Genomic DNA, 12,703 nt, shown 5'->3' with positions numbered 1-12,703 from the left:
TGTTTCTGCAGTGGATGGGGCCATAAAATTTGCACCTAACAAGCTCCCAGGTGATCTTGATGCCACTGGTTCAGGGACAGCATTTTCAGAACCACCATCTAAGAGGCAAGCCATAGAGAGATCTCTAACTAAATGCGGGAAGTACTTATATTCTCTAAATTATGTCAATTTCCATGGTCCTTAATTAGCATCATTGATGGCTGTAATGAAAAGCAGCACAGAAAACTCAGTACACTTACCACAAAGATGGAATTATAGACACTGTCTTCTAAACCACTTGGAGAGAGAGCATAGTGTAGTGTTTAAGAGCAAGGACTCTGAAGGCAAACTGAGCTGGAATCCCAGCTCTGCCACTTATTAGCTATGTGGTCTCAAGCAAGTTATTTAATTTCTTTGTGCCTCAGTTTCCTCATCTGTAAAATTGGGAAAATAACAGTACACACCTTGTGGGTTTTTATGAGACTCAAATGAGAAAAGCACTTGAACAATGGCTGGCCTATAGTACACACATTGTTTATTAAATAAAAACCTGGTCTCCTCAATAAAGACTTTCTAGAAGCCTTCTCTCAGATCTCAGAACTATAAATGGATGTTCCACTGAGCAGCAACCCTTATATATTTATTTTACTTTTGTTGTTTAGTTACTCAGAACTGAATTTGTGGCCTATATCCATGTTAGAGGATCTTCTGGTAAACATTTCAATATAGTAATTTTACCCTATTTAAATGTGTAGCTATGCTTTTTTTCTCTTTATTCCAGTTTCATCATTCCCTCATTTTTAGCCTGTTTTGTTATAAACATATCTTTGGCAAGGAACTCTAAATCCTTTGTTGGAATGAAGTGATATTTATATAAATTAATCAGCCAATAAACATTATATCGCTGACTTTTTCTATGCTTAATACTACAATGATTAAACAATGGAAGTAAACAACTTAAAAATAACTTTAACTCTTTTTTAGTGCCTTTCACACAATCGTAAGTTATTATTCTATCCCATGCATTTACTTCAAACAATGATCCAAATCCTTTCTGAGAAACCTTCTCTAATAAATCCAACCCAGCAAGAGTCATTCTTTTTCACTTTTTACAAATTATATATGCGGTTTTCAACTAATTAGTTCAATCTATAACCCACACAATGATATACTGTCTCCCTTGTCTTTTGTCCCAGATTGCCAGTGTATCTGTTTAATATATCTGGGTCAAACATACTTCTATAACAGGAATGTAGTGGATAGTAAGGAATTTTGTGCTGTTATGAAAAAAAATGACCTATTATCCAGATATCTTTATTTTTTAAGTTCCTGGAACTTAAGGAATAATACACTTTCCAAAGTGCATGAATATTACACTTTCCAACCAAGTTGACATCTACTTGGAAATGTCACATACCTTCAAACTCAAGAATTTCAAAGTTTCCTCCTCCTCCTCCTGTTTCCTACCAGATCTCAGTCTATAACATCATCCTCCATCTAGGTGCTTAAATTATAAACCTGACAGTAACCCTTAAAACCTCTCTCTCACCCCCATCATTTACCAAGTCTTGGAAGCCTTCCCTGAACTGTTAAGGTAACAAGTCTTTCTAATATCCTCCAAAAGACCAAAAAATTCCTCTAGTACAGGGCTTATCATCTCAATTCTAATTCTTATTTACTTGTCTGTCTTCCCAATCAGACTCTAATTTCATCTGGGACAAAGAATGACATGGTCATCAACGTATCTTGAGTACATTCATATAGTTTCTGTTATGTAACAGGCACCCACTATGTATTTGTTGTGAAGAGACAGTCAGAGACATGCTTAGGACCTGAGGATTCCTAAGGGGAAAATTTTGACCTATTATGAACAGTGATAACTTTCCAGAAACCCTGCATTCAAGACTGCAATAGTAGAGGAGTCTTTTAAAAGCTATTTCTAGGGAAGACTCAGATAGCTCACAGTCCAGCAGTATGGACATTAAGGGATGTTTCTGATGATCCCTTACTGAAGTGATTCCCAGGGCAAAAACAAAATGCAAAAAACAGTATAGATTAATTTTTTTAAAGAGAGCATGGCATTACTAGAAAGTACTGGGAAAATAATACATCTCAGAGGCCACCATCAGGAAATGTCTCTAATGGTAAGATGATGAAACAGTATGATCCATGGTTTGAATGTGAAGGTCCTTTGTTACTAAGACACACACAAAAATTATAAATGACCTTTGTTCATCTTGATTCTATTTTCCCAATATATTCCTAATTTAAATTGTCACTAATCAGGGTTCAAGGATGTCCACATGATTATACTCTGTAAGTATTCCTGTCATTAGACCTCCTTTTGGGGAAGGGGGGAGTCTAGTTTTAATACATACCAATTATTACATAAACACAGAAGGAAGAACACAAAAAATGGTTCTTTTTCTCTAAAGCTTATACATACATACGAATGAGGATTTCCATTTTCAAAAATCACTTGAAGATATCTTTTTAATGCCCTAGGTCTTTCTAATCTAAATCTTATTATTTTGATGTCATTAAAATTCTTAGCATACACATTTAGACTAAGTGTGGGAACAGTCTTTTGTGGTGCAATTAAATTGTTCCCTTCAAGGACAACATAACAGAAGGTGGACACTAATATAGTTAATACGATAAAAAAGGATAAATGGTCCTCTTAAAAAGTGAAAACAAATCTTATTTGTTCTTGTATTTCATTTTCACTTTTGAATGGGTTAATACAGAACAGTAATTTGCAAATAAGGAACATTCAACATTATATAAATGTCAAGAGACTGCTTCATCACTTTAAAGTTAATATCAGAGAGAAATCTTGTCAAGTTATCAAAAGAATTTTATGGAACTAATCAAATATAGTTCACATAAAATACAGATAAAATACAGATAAGTTGAACAAAACTGGATCAAAAATGCTTCCTACCTTAGAAACATTTATAAAGTTTTCTACGAGCATCATAGCTACATGAAAAAGTAACTCCTAATATACAACAATAAAAGAAGTAAATGAACATATGGAAAATTATTATACAAATGGAACAGAAACTGACATATTTCTAAAGGGATCTTATTCATAGATCTAAACCATGCTTCACTTCAGAAATGTTAAAAGGTAAACTTTCTACATTACTCTGAAAATAGGATATTAAGACATTTTGGTTATCTTTTTTTCAAATGGTACATCAAATATTTATTAAATATCTAGATTTTCTCAAAAAATAACACGAAGTATTTACTGAATGTCAGTTATATGCTCAACATTGTGAGAAACAAAAATGAGTAAAAATAAGAAAAATGTTCTCAATGTCTAAGTCCAATGTTGCTCTCAAGAAGCTTATTATCTAATGGGGATGTCAGACATACAAAACTACTAATAATAAAAGACTAAAATGAGTCCTAAAACTACAGGAAAATTCTGAGTGAGCCCAGAAGAGGGGGACATTTTTATGGAATACTCCATGAATGTGTATGGCAAATACTCTTTATTAACAATGAAAGTAGATACAACCCATCACCATCAGGGGTTTTCCACCCCAGAAGTTTGTGTGGATTGTGGTGGGGATGAGAAGGGTGCAGTTATAAATTAAAGGGGTTATGTGACTGAAGAGACGAATTCAGCATAGAAGCAGAGCAGATACCCACTTCTCTCTCTGTCATGTTTCTTTACTTATCAACTCTCCTCACCCACTTTCTCCCACCTCTCATCTCCCCCATCCATTCTATAATCCATTTCTGCTTAATGAATACTCAACTCAATTGCTGTAAATATTTAATTAGACAATATATGTAGACAGTAAATAAATGATTTTTCTTCTTTCACATTTTAAAAAACGATTTCAAATTTGCTTTCTGTTCTGATTTTTCTGTGTTCTGAAAAATGCTTTTAAACTTTAAAAGTATATGCTATTTTACAGTTTTCAACATGCATTCATACATATTTTCTCTTATGATCTTTACAAAAATCATGTGGGGTTACTGTAGGCTACAGATGACTTTAGAAGGCTGACATGCCCAAGATCACGTGGCTCAAAATGGAAAAGGTTCTATTTGCTAAAATCCCAGGCCCACATGGAGAGTTATAAACCCTGATGAATTTCCAGGAAAGAATTTTGTAATTTTCTGTGCTCTTTCACTCTCAATAGACCTAATTAATTGATTTGAAAGAGCCAATTAAATAGAAGTCTTAACAGTGGATATTCTAGTTCAGAACTCTTTTCTCCAAACTGTGGGTTTCCACAACTAGAAATCTAATTTGACATGATATTTAATTATCTCATGTTAAAGAGCTAAAAAAAAAAAAAAAAGATCACTCTTTATCTCTCTTCAAATTTTAAACACACAGCACTTTTTAAAAATCCCGTACAAATATACAAATGACAGCATGATTAATAGCAAAAGCACACCTAGCTAGATACCTCTAAAGTACTACTGAAAAACAAAGTTCTTAGAAATTAAAAACATGGGTTTTTAAATAATTTATTCAGATGGCCATATCACAATAAAAATATTCCCACTATAAACAAAAATCTCTTATTTTTAAGAAACTAACTATGAAAATTTGCAAAATTTTATGCTGAGCTTCTAGTCAAATGAAGTGAATTTCTTAAATGATACAACATACAACCGACCTTTTAATATAATATGTATTAGTTCTTAAATTAATCCCAATCTATGTTCATCTCCTATCACTCTCCCCGATCCTTCCCCAACCACTCTGCTCATGCTGCATTAGCCTCTGCAGTCCCTCAGTCACCGCAAGGAACACTTTTTGCCCAGATACCCATGGAGAATAGTCAGTCAGCACACACCAGTTGTTTACAGTTGGCATCTGTTCTGACAGGTTAGTCTCCAGGCTTACTGTTAAATACTTTTACTGTTTCCCCTACACATAACAATACAGATCAACCCTTGGTTTGATTCACATCTCTGCTCAAAATTCATTAGGAGACCTTCTTTGACCATGAAATTTTGAACATAATGTTTAAAAACAGGAGCTCGCCCCAACATACACATATACACACCACCTAACTCCTGACCACATTCTCAGGGCTGGTCCCTCATTATCCTCTTACCTTGCACTTCATTTTCATAGCATTTATTGTGCTTTGACATCGTAGAGAACACTGACATCGTAGAGAACATCGTAAATACTAAACAAATATTTGCTAAGTGAATAAATGCTGAATCACGTATATTTTCCAATATTCTTTTATTAACTTTAAATATTATGTTAATAATTATCCAATAGGTCTTAATTATGGAACATGAATGATCATTTTTAAGTAAAAGGAAGTCATTTGGGTTCCATAAAATGTTTAATTGAAAAAGACTTTATCAAAAAATGTTAGCCTCTATAAAAAGAAAATAATTGAACAATAATATTAGAAGAGTCAAGCTATATTATGCACATTAAGGTAGAATAAATTTTGTCTTTAAGCCACTTAAAACTAAAAAAATGAAAACAGCACCTAACTAAAAGTATAGCTTTCCTTTTCTAGGAACTGCTCTTTGTTTTCACGCATCTGCTCATGAATGCTGTTGCCACCAGCCTGTCTCCTCATGACAAGTCAGCAGTTTCAGCCACGGAGAGATTTAGTCTCCTCACAACTCTGCTTCTAGGATTCAGGCATTCTATAGCAACTTCTGGTAGAAAGCCATCGTTATGGACAGAATTGTGTTCCTCAAGAAATACATAGCCCCGTATCCTATGAATGTGTCCTATTTCTAAATGGGATCTTTGAAGATGCTATTAGTTAAGACAAGGCCAAACCAGATTAGGGTGGGCCTTAATCTAATATGACTGATGTCCTTATAAGGGGAGAACTGGACACAGACAGAGAGAAGACAGCTTGGGACAGAGGCAGAAATTAAGTTATGCCAAGGATTGCTGTGAAGCTACCACTCAGAACACCACAGACTTCAGAGGAAGTGTGGCCCTCCTGACACCTTGAATTTGGACTTCTGTCCACCACAAACCATGAGACAATAAATTTCTGTTGTCTTAAGCCACCAAGTATGTGGAACTTTGTTACAGCAGCACTGGAAACTAAGACAGATTTTTGTACTAAGAAATGTGGTGCTGAATGTTCAAAAAGCTGAAAAAAAGTTCAGACTTCAATTAGAGATATCAAAGAAGCAGATTTGGTTAGGACCAGGGCAAATCAGGTTAAAGGATAAAGGACGATACTATGTTTTAAAACTTCAACTCCTGTGCAAGACCAAGGGAAGAGATGTTTATATGGTGCAGGATCTTCACTTTCTGCAGCACACTAAATAATTTAACTTGTACAGTCAGTTTATTCAAACATCAAAATTACATGGAACTCTGAACAGGAAGTGAGATCTAGTAGGTTTATGCAGATTAGTGTGAAATCCCAATACATCCCAAAGTAATTTGCATAGAGAATAAAAATATATTTGCAGGGTCCCCCTGAGGAACTGGGGAAAATGTGGAAATGTTGGACTTCCCTACCTGGGCTATAACTGATATTCTCACAAACATTGAGGACTAACAATTTAGTAGGCTGAGCCCTCGATTTGGTGCTTGCCCTTATGAAGCTTATTACTGCAAAGGAAAGGCTAAGCCTACTTATAATTGTGCCTAAGAGTCACCCCCAAGAGCACCTCTTTGTTGCTCAGATGTGGCCCCTCTCTTTCTCTAAGCCCACTTGGCAGGTGAACTCACTGCCCTCCCAGTATGTGGGACATGACTTCCCGGGGTATAAATCTCCCTGGCAATACAGGACATGAGTCCTGGGGATGAGCCTGGACCTGGCATCATGGGAGGGAGAAAATCTTCTTATCCAAAAGGGGAAAGCAAAATGAAACAAAATAAAGTTTCAGTGGCTGAGAGATTTCAAATGGAGTCAAGAGGTCACTCTGCAGCAGATTCTTATATGCTATAGAGATATCCCTTTTTAGTTTTTAGTGTACTAGAATAGCTAGAAGGAAATTCCTGAAACAGTCGAACTGCAACCCAGTAGCCTTCGTTCTTGAAGGTGACTGCATAACTGTGTAGCTTACATGGCGTGACTGGGTAATTGTGAAAACCTTGAGGCTCCCTCTCCCTTTATCCAGTGTATGGACAGATGAGTAGAAAAACGGGGACAAAAACTAAACGAAAAATGGAGTGGGATGGGGGGTGGTGGTAGAATGCTTTGAGTGCTCTTTTTTACTTTTATTTTTATTCTGATTTTCATTCTTTTTGAAGTAAGAAAAATGTTGAAAAATTGGGGTGATGAATGCACAACTGTAAGATGGTACTGTGAACAGCTGATTGTGCACCATGGACGACTATGGTATGTGAATATATCTTAATAAAACTGAAGTTTTAAAAAAAGAAGCATGGTGCTGCTAAAACAAATACAATTATTACAAGTGTGGAAGTGGCCTTAGAATTGGGTAATGGATAGAGGCTATAAGAATTTTGAGGCACTTGATAGAAAAAGCCTAGAATGCTTTGAAATGATTGTTGGTAGAAATGTAGATGCTAAAGGCAATTCTGGTGAGGCCTTAGAAAGAAATGATGAATGTGTTACTGGAAATTGGAGGTAGGCTGGCAAGCAAGTGATTTGTTTAAGGTCGAGAAGAGGGTTCTCTGCCTAACTCATTAATCACGAACTTTTATTTGCTTTAATTTCCATTCAGAAACAGATTTCTTTCTTCAAATAGCTAAATCTGAAGAAACACTAAATACAATAAGGCAAATAAACTTCCAGAGCACCATTTAAATGTAAAGTTGAACTAGATGTCCTTTTTACCTATGTTTTAACTCACCCAAAACAGTTTAATCTAGACTGTATCATCTAAACAAACAGATAGTAGTTAAGAACATAGGCTCAAATCCTAGCTCTCCCTCTTATCAGTTGTGCTGTCTTGGGCAAGTCATTTACCATTTTAAGCCTCAGCTCCTCATTTATAATAATACTTTCCTCCTAGGAATAAGTGAGGGTTACATGACACAATACAGATACTAAAAAAAAAAAAAAAAAAAAAAAAACCTCAGCAAATAACTGGCTCCTAGCAATTGACTAATAAATTCAATCCTTCAACAAATACTTACTGAATACCTACTCTGACCAGCATTGTTCTAGGCACTTGGAATACAGCTGTACTAACTGTTAAATACAAAATTCAAATGGAACTTACATTTCACTTGGAAAAGAATAGTCAGTTTTAAAAAAATTACATAATAGAATTCCAGGTAAATATAACTGTAACAAAAAGAAATTAAGAAGGGGAACACGGGGAAATGGGGATAAGGTGCTCTTTCACACATGGTAGCCAGAAAAGTCTTCTTTAAAGAGTGACATTTGAGCAGAAAACTGAAGAAAGTAAAGAACAGGCCACATGCACGTCCAATACGTTGGATAATATACAAGGACAATGATGATGATATTGGGTGACCAATGACCTCTATTTACAACAATACTGTTTACCTTCTATATATTTATGCAGGCTTTGGGAAGCAGTATAAAAGAAATTAGCCAGTGAAAGGTGAGAGATGGATGACTTGGGCACCTACCAGCTTTATAATCATGAGAAAGTTGAATAATTTCTCTAATTCTGATTGTCTAGCTTCCTGTTCTTCTGAACAAATACCGACAAAGATACAAAGAAAGAAAGAAATTTCTTTGGCCACACTATCCCCCAGTTAGGCAATATGATGATAAAATTATATTTTCATGAATAAGAGCATAAATAAATGGGAAGAGAGAAGAAAACTGCTATAAACAGAAATTACATTGAGACCAAAAAAGCAATCTTTACGTAGACTAAAAATGTAGTCTGGCAAGATGGAAATTAGACATTTTAAAGTACATTTTATGGTCAAAGACATCAACTGCTTACACAAATTAAATCAAGAAATAGATTCCAGGTGTAAGAGCACAACAACTTTTCAATGCAAGATACACGACAAATAACACCAGTATGACAAAATCCACATCAATTTGTTCTCCACTCATTATTGGAAATTACTTAACTTTAACAACTTCTGCTTTGTGATTTTTCTTTTAAAAGAGTAACATAATTCTTTAAATAAAGTGCACAAAAATATTTTCACTGAACTGAGACAATGATTTGCATATTTCAAATACTTGTACTTTAGATCAGATTAACATACTGCTGGATAAGCTTTAAATTTCTACCTCAAAAAATTTTATATAGAACCTCTAATATTATACAGCTTTCAGTTTACAGTTATTTTTGTAGGTAGTGTTATAAAATGAGAGATATTCAGCACCACAGTCAGTGTTGGAGGTTGGGGAAGGAGATAATAATTAACCATTTAACAGTCCAGAAAATCCACTCCATCTACCTAGGCTCACTTCCTGAAAAAATTCTTATAGTGTGAGCTAAAGCCTTATTTGAGATTATATATTCCTGTTCAAGCCCAGATCTATATTTTATGCACCATTTTAATGGCTCTGGTCTCTCAATTGAGATGTAAGACTGTAGACATTGCAAATATTTGTTCAGCTTGTGAAATGGGGCATCAATATCTCTGAAAACTCAGTGGTATAACCTGTTAACCTACTATAGGTAAAAACTATCATCATTGCACTGAATATTATTTTATACCAGAACAAATTAGAATTGAGGTTCATACTTTCACATGTGCAAGTAATTAATTATATAAAACTCCTGTCACTTGAAGTACAGGAGGGTAGAGCAGTGGAGAAGAAGGAGATGACAAAGACCCCCAGGTTTATGGTTTAAGCAGCTGGGTGTTTGGTGGTACTATTTATTAAAAAAAGAAAAACTACTTTTGGAATTAAAGGTGATAAAATCAGTTTGATATGAAAAGTAGGCAGTAGGCAATCTGAGCTTTTTTAGAAATATATAAATCTGAGTTAGAAATATAAATTTGCAAATCCCTGATGTATACATAGCGAATGAAGCCATGAGAATAGGTCATTTGACTACAGAAAAACAACCTTACAATTCTGCAAAACAATAGCATTGGCAGGAACATTGGTGGATTTTTTTGTTGTTGTTTTTTGCTAAAGAAAAATGTTAGCCTATTATAAACTACAGGCAAATTTTTATGGGGTCTTCAGTAATTAAAATAGAAAAAAATAATAAAAATATATTAATAAAGAATGGGCCAATCTCATAATTTTAGAATATTGTGCAAGAAGGTCAATTCCTTAGCCACAGAATTGGAATGTTTAACAACTCACAGTCAAATTTGCTGTGAGAAGCCCTTCCATCCTTAAGACTTAGTGATACATTAAAAGTACAAATAGGCATTATTTTCTAGACTAACAAAGGAAATCATAATGGTTGCTTTTAATTTCCAATTAGCTGAATCTGGATTATACAACAGCATTCTGTGGAATAGAGCTTGCATCAAATTAAGAGTAATCCATAGAAAAATAAAAATTAAACCATTAAATATTAACCTACCGAATTTTTTGGCTTTCCTGTTCCTCTACTGTCCTTCAAATTAAATATCCCTGTGCCAGTTTGAATGTACTGTGTCCCCCAAATGCCATTATCTTTGTGGTCTTGTGGGACAGACGTTTTGGTGCTGGTTAGATTTGCTTGGAATGTGCCCCACCCAGCTGTGGGTGGTGACTTTGGTGGGATACTCCCATGGAGGCATGACCCCACCCATTCAGGGTGGGCCTTGATCAGTTGAGCCATATAAAACATGCTGACTCAAAGAGACAGAACGGAGTGCAGCTATGAGTGACGTTTTTAAGAGGAGCAAGCTTGCTAGAGAGGAACATCCCGGGAGAAAGCCATTTTGAAACCAGAACTTTGGAGCAGACGCCAGCCATGTGCCTTCCCAACTAACAAAGGTTTTCCGGACGCCATTGGCCATCTCCAGTGAAGGTACCCGATTACTGATGTTTTACCTTGGACGTTTTGTGGCCTTAAGACTTTAACTGTGTAGTGAAATAAACCCCCATTTTATAAAAGCCTATCCATCTCTGGTGTTTTGCATTCTGCAGCATTAGCAAACTAGAACAATCCCCCAAGGAAAAGGACTCTTCCAGATGTCAAACCAGTACCTTATTCCTAACACCAGTAAAACACTGAAAATGCTCACAGGCTAAGCCAGTTCCATTGTTCCACTTTGTTCCAAGCCCTACAGGTTTTACACAAACTTCCTCATACCATTCCGTACCTTTCAAACCAGTACCTTATTCCTAACACCAGTAAAACACTGAAAATGCTCACAGGCTAAGCCAGTTCCATTGTTCCACTTTGTTCCAAGCCCTACAGGTTTTACACAAACTTCCTCATACCATTCCGTACCTTACAAATCTCTTAAAACACTTGAAAGCAATGTTTTCAATGATAGACCTAAAGGATAAAAATGATGTAAAACAATCTCTCATATGGCTACCTGACTCTACACAGGGAAGTTATGATTTACTGCCCTTGATAAGAATAGTGTAGTTTTAAAAAGTTACCATGTCTTATAATAGATTGTAAACCTAACATACAAAATTAAAATTCCAATTTACTCAAATCGCTGGACATTTTCTTTGACTTCTAAGTCCTGGAACTTTTTGGAAACGGAGCTTTTCATAAAGTCTGGAACTTATTGAAGAAAAGCCTCAAGTCTTTCAAGAAAAGATCTGAAGGAAAGAAAAAAAATAGAACAGGCTATCTGGATCCTAGCAAATACTTAATAAAAAGGTGACCCATCTCAATAAAATCAAGGGAAGTCTATGTTTCAACTGTACTGGTACTGCTAATCACAAAACCTTTTTATTTCTGAATATCTGGCAAAAAATCTAAGAACCTTATTTACTACGGGAAATGTTAAGTCATCAAGCCCTTTTAAAAAAAATACAATATAAACCTACCTTAGCAATAGGATTCAGCAGAACGACACCTGACTTCTTAGTGATAACCTGTTTGGTTGTATAGTGATGATCTATAAGTTGAGGAATGTTTGAAAATCCAGTGCCTTCAAACCGATAGAGATTCTGGAGAGAGAACAATCAAGTTGAATAAATGTGAAGACTACATCAGAAAGACTACATTCATCAATGAATTAATTTCCATTTAAAAAAATCTAACAAACAGATCTGAAATGCATTTTGCTGAAAAAATAATCAAAGGAACCAAGGCACAGGTATATCTGAACTAAGGAACAAGAAGTCTTCTTAAATATATACACATAAATAAGCCATTTGATAAAACTTTCAGGATCAAAAAAAATACCAAAAGTCTGAGAAAGTACATACCATATAACAATAAATATTTTAATAATACCTCTGGTGATAATTTTATTTCCTAATTATCAATGTAGCATTAATTGGTTTTTATATACTGAGGTTATTCATGTAATATTCATTCATCAAAAACACTCAGGTATTCACATACCTTTGGTAAGGAAATAAAATGCACAAGTGACAACACTGCAGATAATGTACATGCTCAAATCTAAGCACTCTTTTTATTTCATATCATCAGGTAAGCAGTACTTTCCCAAACTCTGCAAGACTTCTTTTCTCTATCTTTGTATCTCACATAATCATGCAAGTAGGCTATCATATGGATGATATGACAGCCATAAATTTAGCAAAGAAAAAATACCCCATTAGCCATAACTTTTCAATCCAAGAAGCACATCAGTACAATGTAATAAAAGCTGTCCTCTGATTGCCCACAAAGCATTCTGTGTAAGAAATACAACAGACAGGGTATACTCCTTTTTAAGAAAACTATGCTAAGAAAT

At 35.0% G+C, this 12,703-nt stretch overlaps 1 protein-coding gene across 10 annotated transcripts in view; it reads right to left on the bottom strand.

Moving 5' to 3' along the window:
- The window catches only part of FER (FER tyrosine kinase), a 615,744-nt gene that overhangs the window by 262,912 nt on the left and 340,129 nt on the right, over positions 1-12,703 (bottom strand). For all 10 annotated transcript variants that reach the window (XR_005211344.1, XM_037800959.1, XM_037800960.1 and 7 more), the window contains one exon: positions 11,826-11,948. Coding sequence is in view for 9 of the 10 variants with exons in the window: in XM_037800959.1 (XP_037656887.1) it covers positions 11,826-11,948 (123 nt within the window). In the remaining variant the exon portion in view is untranslated. The remainder of the gene's footprint in view (positions 1-11,825; positions 11,949-12,703) is intronic.

This window comes from Choloepus didactylus, chromosome 13, assembly GCF_015220235.1.
Source record: "Choloepus didactylus isolate mChoDid1 chromosome 13, mChoDid1.pri, whole genome shotgun sequence".
Taxonomy (NCBI): Eukaryota; Metazoa; Chordata; class Mammalia; order Pilosa; family Megalonychidae; genus Choloepus; species Choloepus didactylus.
This window is presented reverse-complemented; position numbering and strand designations above follow the sequence as displayed.